General features: G+C 40.6%; 1 protein-coding gene across 1 annotated transcript in view; it reads right to left on the bottom strand.

The window, feature by feature from the left end:
* LOC114070828 (neuron navigator 2-like) overlaps nt 1-19,149 on the bottom strand; it is a gene marked incomplete at both ends in the record, with an annotated part of 46,098 nt that extends 26,949 nt beyond the window's left edge. The window contains 4 exons of the mRNA XM_027908419.1: nt 7,655-7,812; nt 11,026-11,094; nt 12,656-12,893; nt 19,077-19,149. Of these exons, the coding sequence (XP_027764220.1) occupies nt 7,655-7,812; nt 11,026-11,094; nt 12,656-12,893; nt 19,077-19,149 (538 nt within the window). The remainder of the gene's footprint in view (nt 1-7,654; nt 7,813-11,025; nt 11,095-12,655; nt 12,894-19,076) is intronic.
* Nucleotides 19,150-20,259: the final 1,110 nt, after the last annotated feature.

Here is a 20,259-nt window from a genome sequence, read left to right as displayed (position 1 = left end):
TAAGACAGAGAACTTAACTATTCCATCCTCCTCAGCACTAAATTAGGCATCAGGAAGAGTGCTGTGTCCAGCTCCAGCACCCCTCTAAAAGAGAGTGACAGACTGCAAAGAGGCCAGCAGGGACCATCAAGACATGTAAAAGATTTATCACAATGAACCTAAGAGAAAAAAGTTGGAATGGTAAAGATGTCTTCTCCTAGAAGAGAAAAGACTGAGGGGAGACACTGTAAGCCTTCAAACACGAGTACTGTTATAAACAGGACAGAGACCAAGAAAGAGCAAAAATGTGCCTTATTTTTAGCCACACAGAATGATTTTCATATACTGTTTTTTAATAGCTGTCTTTAAGACCAAATGGATACTTGAAGGGATACACTTTAGAAGATGATCAAGTCCAGCCATGAGACATTTCAGAACAGACAAGCAAACACCTCTCGGGTGTTTAGATACAGTTGATTTTTTTATTTTTACTTTTGTCACATCAAATTTGTGATCACTGCACTATAATTCAAAGCAAAATAAATCACTCTGAACATTTGGTAATTCACCTTCAGTGAAAATTATATGAAAAAAATGGATGGGGTTATTTCAGCATCTGCTTTTTGGTAGTGCATACAGCAGAACAATAGAAAACACCACCTGCTCTGGTTATGGATTTCTTGAGACTAATTGTGTAAATTTATTTTACCATCAGTCTGACTCACAGGAAAAACCCTTGGTCAGTAAAACCAGAGAGCATCTTGAGTGCCAGCACAGATGACCAGAGGAGCAGCATCCTCAACACTAAGCAGAATATGATGTTTGCTTCATGCCTGACCTAGATGAAACACTGCTACGTTTTTACAGTGTGGGATGACTGAAATTTAAGTAATCATCATGTTCTCACATTGTTGAGACAATCACAATTTTTTTTTTAATGAAAATGCAGCGACTGACTGGACAGGGAGCACTGTGATAATTAACTCAGGGGGTTTGTAGGAACTCTCTGTTCTATAAGACACCACACACCTGAACACTTCAGGACTCTTCAGTCTTCGATTAGTAAAAGATGCAATTAAAAAGGATGAGACTTATTATAACAACTGTTGTGCAATAATATCTAATCACAGGACCATAGAATGGTTTGGGTTGGGAAGGACTAAAGATCACCCAGTTCCAACCCTGCTGCCTTGGGCAGGGACACCGTCCACTATCCCAGATTGCTCAGAGCCCCATCCATCCCGGCCTTGAACACTTCCAGGGGCAGAGCAGCCACAGCTTCTCTGGGCAACCTGTGCCAGGGCCTCCCCACCCTCACAGGGAAGAATTTCTTCCAATACCCAACCCAAACCTGCCCTCTGTCAGTTTAAAGTCATTGCCCATTGTCACAAGCTCCCCTTTGTAAGAGAGTCTGTCTGTTCAGCCATCCCAGTAACCTTTTGTCAGCACTGAGTCAGCTGGCTCATTGCCACAGGGATTGAATCCAACACCTCTGTCGTATCTGTCGTGATTAACTATCCCTGTACCTGAGGCCATAAAAAGCCTTCTCTTTCCCATTCAGGCTGAATGCTACTATAAATGGGGAAAAAAATAGCAAAATGTTAACCCTCTAAGACAGATTTCTATCATGCTTTACAAGTCTAGGAGCTCTTTTTTCACCACCGTTTTTTCCTTTTTTTTTTCTTTGTGTTTTGCTTTTTTTTTTTTTAATTCTTACACTATTATTCAGCACAAAGGCAAAAGCCTGGGTTTTGTCTCTGTTAATTATTATTAATTTACTTGGAGTGGAAAAACTGCATGAGGTTAAACACAACACAGGGTTTTTCCAGCAAGGAAGCCTGTGCAACGTCACTTCACCATCCTGTAGTTGGTACAGGAACCAAATCCAGTCATTCAGAACATCAAATATTTAATCTCATTTTATGTGCAGCTACAAAGGAGGACTTGTCCTCCATCTCGACATCCTTAAATGAAAGATTTTTCATTCAAGAAAACTCCTGGAATCATCTAAGTTGATGTTAAAGATAACAGCGATCAAAGACTTTAATTCAGTAGTTTCTGAGACAAAACTGGAACCTCTGTCTGAACATCAGCTCTGGGCAAACATTAAATTTTGACTCATTTTGTCTGATTTAATTTCTTTCAGTGGCTAAGCATCCTCATTCTTAAAATTTCCCAGCGTTCTGGGGTCTGAGTTGGGCTCATTTCAGATTCCTAATAAATGGATACTCATGTAGTGTCTGCTGAAGTAATGAAGAATCGTTGTTATCACAAATGTCACTACCTACAGGTTTCTTGCAGGTAATAAGAAAGTTACCTTTGTTTTACACAAAACCCCATAAATTAACCTTTAAAATACCTCTGGAGACTTTCCAAAGCTCTGATTATGCAGTGCTCTTCTCTGTGTTTTACCAGCATCCCTCCATTTCAGAGAACACCGCCGAAAATCTTGGCCTTCAAGACACAACCCACAAGAGCTCTGAGTTTTGATCTCCTTATGCACATTTCTCGCCTTGCTCCATGTGAAGAGGAGTTTTTCCTCCTCCCTGTTACTGAAGCAGCATTTTTAAATTGAATCTGAGGGTTTGGCATAATCCAAATCCGCCACTTTTAAGTGACCTTAAGCGACACTGACTTCAGGGCAAGCCCAACATCACACAGAACCAAGCCATGAGAGTGTATTCTCCTTGGTATTTTTATATCAATTAAGGATTGAATATGAAACATTTGTATCATTAGCAGGAGAAATTCCAACGGCTCAGTTCCAGGTTTAGGATTTTCTACTCTCCACGCAAGAGGACATTTAAAGAAATAAATAAATGTGGATTTCGTGGTAAAGCTGACATGAAGATACTGATTTAACTTTTAAGAGCTGTTCCTACCGAGGCTCTGACAAGATATGCCGTGGCCTCTTGAACTGTGCCCTTGAACTTGATGCCATGCCCTCCCGAACTCGATAAATATAACTGCCTACACATGAGGTGCACACATTTTTAGCACACACATGGCATGTGTAACCACACACCAATTTGCTCAGTGGAGGGGGGGGTGTGTGTGTGTGACATTTCCTTGCTCACATTCTGTTGGTGGTAGTCAGTCCTATTTTGATAACACAAAGTTAAAAACCTGGAGGAACGAAATTCCTTAACGGTCCTTCAAAATAATACCTTAATATATATCTTCCTATTTAACTAGTTTGTTCTTAATAGAAATTTTGAAGGAAATGATATCTAAAGGCGTCGTAACGTGGTAATTTTACACCCACCAGAATCCCTTCAATAAATCACTGGTAACTTTTTAATCCATGTCCAGTATGTTTTTAAAAGTCTGAGAAACTAAACGTACACTCAAAAAGCAAAAATAGCAGAACAGTCTAGGCTGGAGGAAACCTCTGGAGATATTCCTTCCAACTTCCAGTTGAAAGCAGAGCCTTAGAGGAGGTTATCCAGGGCTCTGTCAAGGCAGATCCTGAACAGGGACTTGCAAGGGAGATCCCAGTCCTCCTCTGGACAAACCTCTCCAATGTTTAATTCTTCTCCTAGTGAAGAACTTCATCCCTGTTCCAGACAGCATTTCACCAAAAGGAATGTAGAACACTATCTATTTAAGAGAAACCTGATATCATTAGCACTGCCTTCTTCACAAATCTGAGTAATAAACATCCCCTTTGACCTCTTTGAGGTGAAAATGGCCAAATTCTGGCAGTGGTTGTTTTTTCTACTGATATTTTTACCTTACACTCAACCCAAAGGAAAAGTGTCATTTCTTTTTTTCCCCACAGACTTCTACTGCCCTCTGTAGGATTATTTTAAATAAAATATCAGGAACAAAACAGAATAAAAAAAAAAAAATAAAGTGTGCAAGCCTGTCACATTACTGCATCACATCATAAACGAAGTGGAGATGGCATATTACATTGATATGTCCTATGGCTTCATAATTTCATTGATTATATAAACTGGGTCCAAGTAATAAGCAGAACATTTCCTTACAACGTTACCAGACTTTTGAGACTGCGAAATGCAAACTGAGGGCCTGCAGAACAGTGAAGATATGAGGGTGTTCAGAGTTAGTCAAAAATACCCACCATTTGGCCAAGCTGGAGGCTGCTCTCAAAGCACATCTCAAAAGATGTATGTAAGCAAAGCACTGAAATGAATTAATGAGAAAAATCTAGGGTATCAAAGTCCTTACTGAAGCTGTATGTTTCAATATATTTAAGTTTCATTCTTGATACTACCTAAGACACAGTTCTGCTCCACCTTGCTCTGGTCAAAAAAAAAAAAAATATATATTTATGCAATCTAAATTGCAGATGCAAATAAAATATTTGCTATATTTTGTTTGGTGATCATATTAGACAATTAGAAGGACATGGTAATGTGGAACCTCAAAATAACTAGTAACTAATAATTACACAAAGGCACAGAAATGCAATGCTCATCCGCCTCTTTATACTCCTTAGAGATGTTTTTGATAATTTAAATGAGTTCAGGACACCAAAGTAAACCAAATGTACACTTAGAAATGCATGAAGTAAATACAGGGTATTCTAACACAAGAATGGACTAAGTAACTGAGAATTCAGAATTGAATTAAAAAGCTCCAGTTGTATGAAGGGATTAGGAAGATATTAAAAAAAAAAAAAAAATCACAAGCCTAAGTTGCTTTTTCCCCTGCAATCCGAAAATGCAATTAAAACTTTAATTTCATTTTTCTTCAGGAAAAGCCTGTAACACCAGTTACACACTTAAAAATACCCTGTCTAGAACGTTACTGGAATTATAAATGGCTCATTACTGTGCCAATAAATAAAAAGCCATACCATAGCATGTTACCACTGAGGTGAGGTGAGGAAAAAGGGCACTGAAATTCCCTATAAGATGGGAATTTTTCATCTAATCTGAGGAGCTAACTCCAAAAAGCAAGTTAAGGCTGTCAGGCCCTAACCTCAAAGAAGGTGCCCATAGCACCGAAGTAGGTGTCTAACTCATCCTCACTAGAGAACACTTCTCTCTTTTTGATATGACTTTAATCCTTTCCCCAAGATTTCTAGAAAAATCAGTGGTCTCAGCAGTAGCTGATTCACAGAATCTTTCAAAAAATGTAGGTTATTTATTTCCCAGTAGCTAGCTGTTCTTCCATGCTCCATTTGCTGACCTTTTCGTTTCTGATGCATTCTCTCTCAATTAATGCACTTTCGTTGCCACAAGACACAGACGATTGACTAACAAGACAATCCGCGCTTGGAGGGAAAGGCCACTGATTAATAAAAGCTAAAAACTACAACCTACTTTGTAAGAAATGACTCAGACACAAGGCACTGAAGGCCACCTTCTCTCGCAAAAGTGACCAATCGTGCCAAAAGAGGCATTTCCACCCTCAAAAACATTCAACAGAGCTGGGCACTGGGTAAAGAGAAGAAAACTTCCCAAGACTGGCACATAACACAGTCATTTAAGTCCCATTTTCTCAGGCAAAATACAGGATATGGGTCAGAAAATCTGAACTGTCTTAGTACCTTGACAATAAACTTTATCTGGCAGTGTTACAATTACCTTCAAATAAGCCAAAAATTTGTCAGACCAACTGCTTTTGTTTCTCATGGATGCAGCCCAACTTTGTGTCACGATTATGTTTTTAAGAAAAGTTCAAGTTCAACTTTACATAGGTCCTCATTTTTAATTTTTTTTTTCTAAAAAGACCATAATTTATGACTGCAAATTTTGACCAGAGCAAAATTCCGAGTATTTAATGCAATTTATGTAGATTGTCGGCCTAAAAACCAGCCTTGTTTCTTTCAGTTATCTGTAATATCCATAGGAAGCAGCTCATCCCATATTCTTCTTCTTCAGCAACCAGTTTATCTTTCTCAAGAGATGAATTACAGTGAGGAATGAGGGTTCCCAGAACTGCCTGTCTAAAGCAGTTGATATTTTAGTTACTCAGTTGACAAATTATCGTTGTTTCTCTGTATGCATGAGGACTTGTGTTTTTTTCTTTTCTTTTTTTTTTTTTTTTAAAGACTAAAACCAGTACTTTACTTTCCTTATTTAGTCATCTGGGTAAAAAGCCAAAATAGACCCAAGCTCTCTCTTCCATGCAGCATAACATCACATCATCCAGATGTAGAAGGGACCATCCAACCCACGCTTCAGGACAAGACAAAGCCCACACCACATCCCCCCAACCCAGCAGTTATGGGACACGAGCAGAAGAGGAGAGCATTGACACAAGGAGACTGGGGAGATACTACACAGGAAAACAAGGTTTCCTCAGTAACCTACCTTGTAACCTATCTTGTTCTTTTAACTGAAAGCCAGGCCTAATTCTCATTTAGAGATGACTCTTGTGTGCTGATGTTACAGTTAAATCACTACTGTTCACACAGTGTATCTTCTAAAAGAGTAAAGCCTGGATTTACCAAGGTAGAACATTGCTAATTTATCAGCATATTATGCTAATGCATTATCTTGTGATATAATTATAATAGTTCTGTTATAGAGTGGGGAATTTAATGTTTTCCTTTTACGAAATCCGATCAGGGTGCTGCAGAACATCCCTGGAAGATGCTGAGGACCCTCCACTGCCATCATCGCAAGCTGAGGTTTTGAGGTAACACTCCAAAATCTACAGACATGCAGTCCTAGGACAAGAGTTTGTAGAGAAGGAAGAACACTGTTTCCAGGAAAGAATCGAGCATGAGAACCACAGGCAAGCTCAACCAGACCAGTCCTCTTCCCTCCAGCAAAATCCTCATTACAGTTATTAGAGAACTTTTGCACAGGCAGCAAGGAGACTTTGAGCCTCAAGGTTGCTGCTGTCAAGTCACTGCAAGGAGATTGTCCTGAAATCCAGTGTTGATCCGTCCTCACCCGAGAAATGATTTTAGGGATACGGAATCAGCCGCCAGCCTGAGCCAGCCTGGATCAGACAGGAGCGACTCGCTCAGTTCTCACCAGCCACATCCCCTCAGCCCCGCTGCTGAATGCTGCATTACAGAGCCCGGAGCTACAGACTCCAGCTGATGAGTGCTTATCAGATCACGAAACTACTGAATGGGACACAAAGTCAGGAAACGTCACTCAAGAAAGCTCTGCTTCGGACACGGCGCGGCACCGAGCGTTCCCGGTGCGCTGGCACAGTCATTTCACTGCAACATTTATGAAATATAACACCTTCCTGCCTTCAAACACAGCGCTGGACGATTCTTGAAATTAGATTTAAGGGATCTTCCACGATAGTGAAGGATATGAAAGCAAACGGAACTATTTATCCCATAAAAACATGGAAGAAATCCTAAAGTCCACCATTTTTCATTCTTGTCCAAACTACTAATCAAAATGTCCCATTTTATGATTAATTCACTCCCCCTTATCTGTGCTTGAAGCAAAATGAAAAAAAACATGGCTCACCAGTGCCAGGGTTGGTTTTTTTTAAGTCATTTTTTGGATGCACCTTCAGGACAGCGAGTCACAACTGCAGTTATGTTAAAGGAGGACTAAAGCTTTTTCAAGAAAAGCCAGCTGGTTCTTGGCTTGCAGATGCCATGTTTACGACACACAGCTTTCAGATACAACACACAACTTCTGGAAGATTAATGGAAAACTGAAATTCCCCCAAACGAAGCCACTACAGAGTAAAACCTGAGGAAGCCAAAACCTCCAGTGCTTACCTTTGTCACTGCTGCTTGTTGGGGTTGGAGGAGGAAGTCCAGGCTTAGATTTGTCGTAGTTGTTAAAGCTCTGGCTGCGTCGGTTGTTGGCACTAATAGAACCACGAGCTTTGGCCTCACTGCCAGCAGTGGACACCCTCGTGGTGGGACCTGGAAGTCTGATGAAAGAATTACAGCATGATTAAATACACTTAAAAACAGCACTCTGGGAAAGAAACTATGGGATACCATGCACAAGCTGAAAATAAAAGGGTCAATAGTGCAAGTATACACTTATAAGGGTATTTCTACTTCCATAAGAACAGAATCAAAGATACATCTTAGATGAAAAGTGTATGCCAAACAAGCTACAGTCTGAACTGGTTTACATCGTAAAAAAAAAACAACCCTGAGCCAAAATTAATGGTCACTTGCCATAAATCTTGTGAGTCAGAAACAGCTACAGGTAAATTCAGTGGAGCAATACCACTGGTACAAGGCTAAAACTAAGTGAGGCACTACTGTTCTTAAACCAGACTGCTGGACATCTCATCATATGCTGCACACGTTTTGGAAATACTGATGAAATGGAATCTGGTTGCCTTTTCCCTTATAGAGAAGCGCATCACATCTCTACTCTGAAAACTATAAAACTCAGCAGCCAAGCCCAGCAAAAGTTGAACTTTTAGTTTAATTATCTGAGCCTATAAAAAAAAAAAATCACACATAGCTAAAGTTCCTCCTCTTAGAGCAACCACATTACCAGTGAGCTGGTATAAGCCTCTGGTTTAACCTGGGGATCTCTCTCTTCCAGTATTTTCTTACCATAGCCTGTGTTAACCAGATTTAGCTGATTAACTAGAAAAAAAAAAAAAAAAGTAGTTGGGATTCTGGAGTAAGTAGACAAGCTTTCATGTTTTTCAGGGCAAAAGGGAGGGGGGAGACTTTTCTAAAAAAGCCCAACAGAATTAGGAAAGCCACTGACATCAAACCTGGGAACACTATGCGTGCTTGAGTCCTTCAAAGACAACGTTCATACATGAAGTTCTCACGCTTGTACTGTATTCTGTGCACTAACAAATACATATTTATACACACCAAAGAGATGAAATATTAAAAAGTTAAAGATCTGGTAGTTGCTCAAAATGCACACTGAGGACTTAGTGAAACAGCTCGTGGCTTTGAAGAGCAAGGGCATCACATTAAAGACTAAAAGATAGAACCAGTTCACATCAGCTACAGCAGCACTGGAAGGGACCACTCTTTGCCTTCTTTGTATTTTCTGTGTGGTAGAATCTTTGTATAAAACACTAAAATCTCAATATTTAAATAATTTGTGTCAACAACAAGGTAAAAGGAAGAAGTCCCAGTTGTCAGAGAGAATAGAGATGCAACCCACCAAATCACCATTGTGCCTCAGAGAAGGAAGAGAAGCCAGGAAGGAACCTGGCAGGGCTTCCTAAATAACTTCACTTCCCCAAGACCAGTGAAAGAAATAGAAAATATCAAAAGAAACATGAAGAAAAAGAGCAAAAATGTCAGCAGCTGCATGCACATGCTTTCAAAGCTCAAAAGAGCGTAAGACATAAGGGCATCATTCAAATACAAACCCAGAAATTAATTTACAAACTCAAACCACCACAGATCTGGCATAGCACATCATGGTTCTGAGGTTGACTTCGCTGAAACCTTTCAGAAGAGCATCTCAATTAATCCAGCCTCTTTCAACGCTGGGGGGTGCTAGAAAGTTGTCCACACTCATCACTGCAGACATGAGAACACCCCAGAGATGCTTCATCTGCAGTAGAGGAGACTACAGGGCAAGCAGCAGAGGGCAACCAGTGACAAACACTGTTCTTTAAAACTTGAAAGTCAGCAAGACAAGGAAGTTCATTAAAAGTTTATTTTGTTTGACAGGTTTCCTACACAGCAGCTTAAAGTTACCCCCCTCGAGTTTTGAAACGCTGAGTATGGGCCAACCACCCCAGGAGAGGGGAGTTCTCCAGCAAAGGTTGGCAGGAGGGAGGGGACAATGTTCCCATACTGATGGATAAGAAAAGGCTCCCCCCACACAAGTTTTGCAAATCTGTCACATTTGAAATTAAATAAAGCTACTCAAACCATGTGACTACTTGAGAAGCGACAAGTTTTCCATCCCAGTCAGTATTGTCACTGCCAGTAAAAACACACCAAGAACAAAAAATCTCTGTGCTAAAAGCGCCCTTGAAGATACCCTTTGTCTTAAGACTTTTTTTTTTCCCCTCTGTAGAACTGACTGGTTTTAAGCCCCTGCTTTTGGTATTAATTTTTTGGTATTAATTCACAGCAGTGCCTGTGAAATCTAAGGGGGGGAAAAACCAGGTTTTGGGAGACGTTTCCAGGTTCTTGCTGTTAGAGACAAGGAACTGAGGTTAGAGAACACTCTCCTTAACTACTCCTCAGCACCTCTGATGGGCAAATATGAACTGTCAATCCATAATTATGATCAAGGGAGAGCATGAAAAGGAAACAAGGAACTTTTTAACAGGGGTTATTCTGCAGAGCTTCGCTGTCATCATAAAAGAAATAAGATGCCGGAAATAAATCCAAATTTTACAGCAGAAATAGCAATCTAGACAAACTGAATAAAGGTCATAAGTTATAGTTCACAAACTTAGCAAAAAGGGCACCAATGTAAAACTATGTTCTAGTGGAACATTTAAACATATCATAGTAGTAAAATAAACATGATTAATAACACAGCAACCCTTATGATCACTGAGATGAGATGGTCAGATGAGTTGGCATGCAAGTCATGCTGGGACCCAGGAAAAAGCTACTGTCCTCACTAGCTGAGACCTGATGCAGCTCAGGTGGGGGTTGGAACCAGGTGATCTTTAAGGTCACTTCCAACCCCAAAACATTCTATGATTCCGTGATTTCAATAACGCAGAACAAAGTATAATTAGTACAGTGGGGCAAGAACTCCCAGAACCATGTTTTGTTCTCAAAAGCAGAAGCTCGTAAGAACAAGAAAATGAAATTATTGTCTTGCGGGCCCAAACGCATTCCACACCCCACCAAAAAAAAAAAAAAAAAAAAAAAAAAAAAAAAAAAAAAAAAAAAAAAAAAAAAAAAAAAAAAAAAAAAAAAAAAAAAAAAAAAAAAAAAAAAAAAAAAAAAAAAAAAAAAAAAAAAAAAAAAAAAAAAAAAAAAAAAAAAAAAAAAAAAAAAAAAAAAAAAAAAAAAAAGAGAGAGAGAGAGAAAAAAATTAAACCCATCTAAAACTTTCACATTTCAGCTGTTTGTAAACACCTAGTCACAAAACTGTTTTCAACAGGAACCCTAAACATGCATCCAGAAATGTTGCAAAAGGATTATTCATGCTTTGCAGAAGATGAAGAAATGCTAACCTAGAAGACCTTTTCTGACCAAGAGTGAATCGGATGATTTTGCTTTGGGATGAGTCCCTGGGAGATGCACTGTGACAGGAAAGAAAAAGCGGAAGATAACAGTGAACAAAGAAAATTCTTTTTTTTTAAGCCACTGAACTTAGTAACCAGTTTTAGGGAGGAAAGAGCTTTTATGAATTTTCACAGAAATAAAAGCCTTCTGGCCCAAGTGCGACTTCAGGTCAAAACTCCTACAATTCGAAATTAAGTAATTTTTACAGAGTAATGAACGTGCAAATCTGCATGCAACCCCCAACTTTATTCCTCTTTTCCTTCTCAATCCTTTATTATACGTATTTCCTGCAGAATCTCAGCACTTTGGGATATACCGTGAAAACAGGACATTTAAGAACTTTGGGATATATGTTTTTGAATAATTTGAAACGCAGTCTGATCCACACAACAGACTGAAAGTATCAAAGTGATGCTCAAATGGTCCCATGCATCTCTGCATGCTTTTGACGGAAAAGCTGCAGAAATATGTTCGAACAAATCTTTGTATTATGCTAATTATTTCCTGTACAAGCTTATACATGCTGTAGCAAGATTGCGTTTTTCAATTACACAAAGCTACTGCCTGAGCCCAAATGAGCATAATTAGTGGAGAAAGACATAGAAGCAAAACCCAAATAAGCTCTGAGTAGTCTCAGTTGGAAGGCTCCAGTTAAACTGTTCATATCCCTCACGAAGCAGCAGCTAAGCCAGCGTTCACCTCAGTGTGTGTTAACACAAACACACCTTAATTTGAGATATGCAAAAACCAGAAAAAGCCTTTATGCTTCATCAGTTGTGCAAATATGGCTTCTGCTTTTAATTCTGCCCACTCATCCCCACTAAAGCCTCGCTGTCTCAGCAGTGGAAGGGTCAGACCAGCAGAAGGCTCTACAGGCATTCACTGTGGTACAGCCTCATAAACTGTTTTTATTCTAAACTGGACAGAGCACTCCCAGCATTAAAGACATTCAGGAAACAAAGACCCCTTCTATTCATCTGTACTCTGATCTGGGAGCGCCAACAAACACCAATTATGAAAATTATTTTTCATGTAAAGCCAGCAGCATATTCTTTTTGACCAAGCAGCCTAGATTTGAGTTTGATTGCCACCAGGTGTTACGAGCTTTATTTCTTTTACCACTGTCAGAGCCTTCCACTTCTTAGTGGGGACTGAAACTCTTGTAATCTGAGAACTGAAGTCGGTTTTCATAAGCCTAAAAAAGATGTTCTGTAAGGGCAACAACATGCAAAGCTTTGTGAGTAGAAAGAAGCAAAAGAAACAGTGAGAGAAACATCCTTTTAAAACACTGTGTGGGTCTAGCAGGTATGTAACACCCATTGGGGCTGCAGATTTCCAACACTGAGAAACATATTTAAACACATCTGTTTTGGCTTCCGAAGGCATGAATTCCTACTCAGCATTCCATTTCCAACACACTTTATTCCAGAGAAGGACTAAATGAAAGGAGTTTCTTTGGCTTTTCAAGACCTTTAATGAGAAGCAAATTAAAAAAAAAAAAAAAAAAAAAAAAAAGAGAAAGAGAAAGGTAAACAATGAAAAACAAACAAACAAACAACTCAAAGGAAACTTCCCCACCTGGACTGCATTTCTGGTTGTGCTTTGAACTGGTGCTGCGCAGCTTGCGGGGGCTGTTGGCACGGAGTGTGGAGCGGAGCTGGAACCCCGACCTGGCACTGGGATGGAGGCCCTGCTTGCTGGGATGCTGGGGGAGCCTGCTGGGACGGATGGTGGTGTGGCTGCTGCTGCTGTTGCTTGTACCGGGATAAACTGAAGAAGAGGCCCAGGATGGCCTTTAGATTCCCATTCCTGATTTCTGCAAGGCAACGATCAGAAGTCACTCGTCAGCCACCGGTGATTTTTTTCTCTCTGACAGTACAGCGGGTCAGCCACTGCACCCCCAGAACTCTGTCTGAACCAAGTTCCTTTGGGATATCCTTCAGGACAAGTTTCTTTCTGCACATCTAATTGGCATTACAGTTGATTACCAGTGAGCACCAACGACAAATAAATAACTAATTTCTTCCCTGCGGTGACTGAGTGATAACTCACATTTCTGCTAGAGTCTGTGTTAATGCCAGTCTGCTTCAAAAGCAAGTTCCTTCAAATCTTTCCTTTAAACTAAAGTAACTAAAAATACCCAAAACAGAACCCCCACAAAAACAAGTGCATTAATGACAGCACACTGTGAATGATTTCCCAGTCCTAAATTTGCACAAAGCAGAAAAACTATTTCGTTCTCACACAGCACTGTATAATTTCTGGAATATCATACTAATGATTTCCACTAAGAAAGTCTGATGCAAGTTTTGCACTAGAAAATATGACTACTGGGTGAAATAGCTGTATTAAAATAGATAATTGCCAGCTTGATACTATCACAGGCTGATAAGGAATATATACCCAACACACCCAAAGAGAGCTTGACATTGAATGCATAAAGTTTTAAATTCCTAAATGCCATCCTGTTCTTTATACAGTATCAAATGCAAAAATGTAAAAGCAAACAGAAATAAAAAGACGAAGAGGTTTATCAGACCATGCAGTTGATAAATAATAGGCAAGAGTGCAAACCGTCTTGCAGACAACCTTAATGTGCCGTGCTTTAATTATTTAGGAGGTTTAATTTCCTTAATTCAAAAAGTGAATTAAGAAAGGTACATCAAACAGCTGAACTTCTGCCTGTGCTATACAGACCACTTGAACAAATCCAGCTTACTGCTGCCCTATGCTTTTGTATCCCTCTGTGTGGGTTAGTGCAAGATGGGAAGAAAAGGACACGTGGCAAGACATAAAGGCAAGAACCAGAATTTTGATTTCTGCTCCCAGTTCCGGTTGAAGGGCTGCTCTGAGTTTGTGATGGGCTCTGCTCTATCCTCTACTCCCTCTCCCAGCCACATTTCTGCTCATGTTGCTCATCTTTGCTGTACAAACCAGCTCCTGCTCTTAAACACTTTAGCCAGCAAAACTCAGGCTCACAGCTTAAAACTGTTGCTTTCCTTCTTGTACCAGCTTCCATCTCCTTGTCTATCTGCACCTCAATCTACTTTTTCTTCCTAACCACTAACAGAATTTACTTCCACTCTTCAATTTGTCTTGGCCCATGTCCTCAGAGAATCCCAGACCTTCCCCAAGTGGCCCCATCACCACACCCAGACCCAGGATATTCCTTTCCTCTCATTCTTTTTGACTCAATTTCCTACCCATTTTTTCCTCCCTGCAGTCTGGCCCCTCCACCAGTGCCCTCTCCCATCACTGCCTCCTCATTCCCTAGTTTAAAGGATTATCATTCCCACTTTTGTTGCACTCTTGTGTTTTCTTGGCCAGTTTTAGTCTCTCCCTGAACAGTAGGGCCCCAATTAATCCTGCCTTTTTCCCCTTCTCCCAGTACACTCCTGCTCCCATGCAGTGCCACGAACAAACACAACCTTCTCCCACCGCCATCAGCATCAGGCAGGTTCCTTCTCTAATCTGCAGGTTCTCTTCAGTAATCTGTGTTTAGCTAGGGAGGACAGGGGTGGAAGGAGACAATAAGGTAAAACAGACACAAAAGACAGCAGAGCAGGCTAAAAAGGATCTCCTTATCTCCAGCAAAGAACTCAAATTACTCATGGGAATTGTAAGGAAAGTAGCATTTAATCGCAGGTTGAAGCATAACTAAACAGACCCAGAGGCACTGGGAAGCTTAACTGCACAAATACAGGCCAGAAGATAAAAGAAATTACCATGGGCCTGCTTATGTACATTTAGCAAAGCTATAAGCAACTGGAAACTGATTTCCATGTGAAATGACAGGCAGTTATAACAATAACCCACCTAAAATCTGTGGCTTTCTATGGCTGCCCGTCTTCTGTTGAATTTATCAGAAGAGCAACCTGCTTCTGACTTTTTTCCTCGGGTGACCAAAAAATGATAATAAAAAAGAAAAACTCCTTTAATGAGTTAAAGCAGTCGCTTTCCCTCTGGATTTGAAGCAAAATATCTCAAACCAGACTTTCAGAGGTAGCCCTGTTTCTCTTATCTCTAAGACTGAGGTAATTCTCCTGGCAGTTCACCCCTGTACTTTGTACAAAAAAGAGTATTTCAAAGAGTACTTCAGCCTCCCTGCACTCTGCCCATCAGCACAGTCTCAACTGCTTCCTGCTTCAAGTCCCCCCCAGTCCATGGTCAGCTCCAATATTCCTATTGACTTAGATAAGGACAAGGATGTGACCCATCCATTTTAAATGTGGGGCCAAAAATTACTGTCTTGGATATTGGAAACAAACACTCTGGATATTTGAGAGGAAACTGGAACTTGGTTTTCACAGGAACTCCCACAGATCTACTCTTTGGAAATCTTCACCCTGGAATATCTCTGTTGTTTGCTTGTTTCCTGTACAGCTGGAATTTCACCCCTGTAACCCAGGGGAGAACACCTCTGCTATGAAGAGAGGGGACTGGGGAGTGTACATGGAAATCCATTTACCTACAGAAGCGTGAATGTCATTTCAGAGGCAAAAAGCTTGAACTGTGGTTGTTCCAAAATCTAGAAAGGCTTTTTCTTTCATCGTTTTATGGTCCCGTGATTTGTGCAGCTGATTATTATCCAGCTAATCTGCAACCCAGAAGAGGTGCAGATGCTATCTGGGACATCAGTTTGAGTTTCTGCTCCACATTTATGTCCTCCATAATCTTCAAAATCTTGGCAGCAAGGAAATATTGTGTGAAGGAGAGCAAGCTTCGCTGGGCAGCTGCAATTCCAGGAGTCTAAAACCTCGCTGAGTGTGGAGACAATTTTAAGAGCGTGGGTGTGGAGAGACAGTTCAAAGCAATGGACAATAAAAAAATTGCAGCAAGAAGAGAAATTAATTGTCTCCATAGTTTTCTTTACAAAAGGGGATCTTAGGATCTAAAAATCTTTGACATGGGAATGCATTTTGCCCCCACGTTGCTGGGGAAGGGGACCTGCTTCTAGCATAATAACGTGGTCATCATCAGTGATTGCAGACCCTTAGGATCTCCACTGCATAAATCCATAAAAATGGACTATGTCTGAGTGGTACACATATATCAAAGCCGGACTTTTCAATAGTGGAAGAATATGACACATGAAATTCCAAATTATTTCAACATCTAGGAGTCGTCCAAATTCCAGCTTTGACTCATTAACCTCCCTGCACACTAAAACTGTACTATTGAAAAATACATGTTCTTAAGCAACCCAGGAGACTTCAATAATTATTCCTGTTTGGAAGCAGTCACAGCCTTTTCTCTCCTCCTAGATGAGGATCTGCCAGTGAAGTAAATAAAGTTATTTGCATTGACCTAGCAGGCCTTGGCAGCTTGCACAGAAACACTGGCTCATTTGGTAATGGTACTCCTCATTTTAAGTGATCCTGTGTTCTTCAGCACAGTTCAGGAATGAGTAAAAAAAAAAAGAAATTTACTTTATTTTTGCACTTGAAGTCTTTTATTTTCCCTCCCCTCTCTAGTTGTCACTCTCTTCCTTCAGTGTTAGTGGTGGAGCCAGTAAATGCTCTCATTTGTGTGTTGGCAGCGAACATTACAGGTCCCTTCTCAGCTTCCGTGTGATTTAATACACTAATTCCTAGACAGTGTGAAAGAAAGGAAGAAATACCAAATGAGGGAAGCCATGGGACAACATGGATCCTGCTGGGTCCGACTTGAGGCTTGGCAGGAGCGCCAGGGACATTAATCATGCTGTCCCTTCCCCAGCGTGAGCAACGCTACGCTGCCAACTTCGTACACCCAGACAGTTTTCCTGTCAACTGCTCTGCTGTTTCACTTGGATTTTGCCTTGTATCAAGCCAGGTAAATAATGTGAAACTTATTGTGCCTTTACAACATTTACGCAATCACGTCAAGGTCAAAACTGGCTTTTACAACAGACCCTGTGGCATTTTCTTTTTCATCGTTTCCTGGTGAATAAACTCTCTGCTGTTTGAAATTTTAGCTCGTGCTTCCTTTTCTTGACATGAGAATCCTCCTGATTATAACTGAGCAATCAAGGCATTTATTGCTGTTCTCAGGCAGAGCTTAGTAGAGCTTCTCTTCGGAGGAAAATACTTGTTGTTGCTGTTCTAGACCAGCCTAAGGATACACCCAACACTCAGCCTCCTCCTTCCATTAGTTGTGGTATATTCAGGTTAGAACAACGTGTACTAAACATGTGCTATTCTCCTTCCCACACTCACAAACCACCTCAAAGTTAGTGACACTGCATTTCAAAAACACGTTTTAGAGTGACTTGTAAGATGAGATAGGAAAGTTACTTTGGGGGACAGCAAGGAATGTTTTAAGCTACTTGCTTAACTGTCAACATGTAATTTTAAACTCTAATTTTTAATGATCTTTTTTTTTAAATAGTAGCTTTAATTTTCTGGTAATTTTATATTTTTTTTCTATTTTTATGGTTTTTTTACGTGTAGGTATGTACGTAAAAGCTGTGTACACGATGGGTTTCACCATCGGGGACATCCACAGTGGTTATCTAGCAAACATTCCATTAACATCACTATTCATCAGCAAGGAAAAGCGTGTTTCAGCCAACACTTCAAACCGTGCCCATAAGGAAAGTTTTGGATTTGTGACTAAAGCAGCGCTGACAAGGCACCAGCTCTGGCTGTTGCTGAGTGGTGCATGCACAGTGTCAGGGCTTCCCCTTCATCCAACACTGCCCTTCCTTGGGACGTGGACTAGAGGTGGGCAAGAGGCTGGAAGGGGGCACAGCCAGGACAGCTGACACCCAAGGGACATCCCATGCCACGTGACATCACATTCAGACACAAACACTGAGGTAGGTGAGGTGGTGGGAGGGTGTTGAGGGTGTTTGTTTCCTGGCAGGGCGTCTGTCTGCTCGTGGGAGATGGTGAGTGATCGCCTCAGCATCGCTTGTTTTGCGTTTTTCCTCCCCTTCCCCTCGGTCACGAGACTGCCTTTATTTTGATCCACGTGTTTTGTCACTTGTGCTCTTCCTGTCCTCTCCCCATCCTGCCAGGACTGAGTCAGCAGCCATGTGGTGCTCAGCTGCCAGCCCAGCACACCTACACATCCTTTCCTGCCTCCCTCACTTGAGCTGTAGGATTCCTTCAGAGTTAAAAAAAACCCATGGCTTTTAAACATACAGGCACTCCAGTTAAGGGCACACAAGTGCATGATTTGATTCTCCTCCTCCTCCAAACTGAGCTCAGGAAGAGACTCAGTCATCAAATGTAACTTGAAATCTCACCTGATGCCACACGTTTGCTCTGTGAAGCACTGATGTCATATAATATATTCAGCTACTGAACCCAGTTGCTTTTCCAGCACATTTAAACTAAAAAATACAAGTGAAATCTGGTGCTGAGGATGACAGAAATCTGTTTGATCTCTTAATAAGATAATAGCAAAACAGCTTCTGAGTCAGTAGGTATCGTTCACTGGCATAAAGAAATATAGCAAATTGAGTCATGTTTGGGTTTCAAAAAAATTCTGGTGCTCTTCAAAAGCAGAATGAATAATCAGAAGTCAAAATCTCATCTTTTTTGCTTTGGTTCAAAACACTTGAATTTTATTGTTTCGTGCATTTGGAAGCAAATTTTCTTAAAAAAATAACCTTTCTTTAAAAAAAAAGAAGAAAGTTGTTCGGGTAAGAATAATTCAAGAGAAAGGAAATAACTTTCTTTCTCAACAGGCAAGCAACTGCCAGCAGTTCACTTATATCTGTAAAACATACACTGGTCAGTATTATAGAAGTGAGATAAGAAATTTCTGGTTTTCAACAGAAAGAAACAAAAAAGTGACTGGATTCTAATTTGGTCTCATTGATTATTTTTACAAGTCAGCTGTGTAGAGATTAGAATATTAGAATTTTACTTACCTCTCATGCTGACATGGGGGGAAAAAAGCAGCAAAGACTGTCAAAAATTAAATTTACACTTCACGCTGTGGTTGCATTTACAAGTAGTAACTGAGGTTCCTTATTTAAAATCAAATTTTAAACAACCAATGCACTCACCTTCTGCTGACAGCCCCTGGATGTTAATCCCCTTAGCAGCCAAGAAACTCAGGCATGCATCTATGTTTTCAATCTGTTCAAGAACAAACAAACAAACAGAAAAAGGAAACACAAAAAGAAAGTGCATTGTAATGATTATTTACTTTCATCCCCCCCCACACTTGAGCACAGTTAGTCTTTGCATCCTGTAGAAAGTCCCTCTGCTCATTATTTGGAAACCACGGTAGAAAACCCCCTAAAGTTACTGAGGTCCTAAATGGATTATTACATTGATTGTAAATTGATTATTCCACGGGGCAGGGCTTTCTGTTATCTGCACTTGCACGAAGCAGGTTAGTTAATGCTCGACCCCACAACAGGCGATCACTACACATCCTACTAGAGGGTCAAGGGTGTTTTGTGCCAGGATTCTTAACCTACAGTAAGTATAACAAACATGGAACTGAAAATAAACACGGAGGCCACATTTGTTTGAGAGGGCAGATTGCCACTTGCCCCCAAGTTGACAGCTGGCAAAAGTTTCCAGCCACACAAACAGTTGAATATTAAAGCTGTAACTGGAAGCCCCAGCTGGAATCCAGAAAACGTTCACTCACGACATTCCCTGCGTGTCAGAAATGACAGGGAACGCTGAGGGCACATCCTGCCCCTCAGAGAGAGGCTACAATGGGAATATTGTGCACGGAATAAAACCAATTTTGACCAGGTAGGGACCTTATATACAGACTGGAATCAAATCCTACCTAAGAAAGTGAACTCCAGAGAGGCTGGATGACTCAGGCATGTTTTCCACCGTATCTCAACATCACAACAGAGATCTTGCAGTAACCTCCCACTTTAATTTCCCACCAAGTTCCCACTGAAGCTCTTCTGTCATAAACAGAAGATGCAGAGAGATGCCAGCCCCCACCCCAGACCAAAACGCTCCCACGCAAAAGCCTAAGCTTTGGCGCCTTGAGGGGCTGCAAGGAACAACATTTTAGGAAATGTGATGTTTCTTGTGTGGTTTTTTATTTAACCACGGTAATCAGCAAGTGATAAAACAGAGCCTCTGTCTCTGAATATCTCTCAAGCGCTAATTTATTAATTCCCAAAACACTGCAACCAAACGCTGCATCCACAATTTGGATAAAGGAAGGAGACAGACACCAAAGCCCACACTTGCTCTTGCATAACTACCTTT

This window comes from Empidonax traillii, unplaced genomic scaffold (genome assembly GCF_003031625.1).
Source record: "Empidonax traillii isolate 1590-97213 ecotype Southwest subspecies unplaced genomic scaffold, ASM303162v1 scaffold1704:size71334, whole genome shotgun sequence".
Taxonomy (NCBI): Eukaryota; Metazoa; Chordata; class Aves; order Passeriformes; family Tyrannidae; genus Empidonax; species Empidonax traillii.
This window is presented reverse-complemented; position numbering and strand designations above follow the sequence as displayed.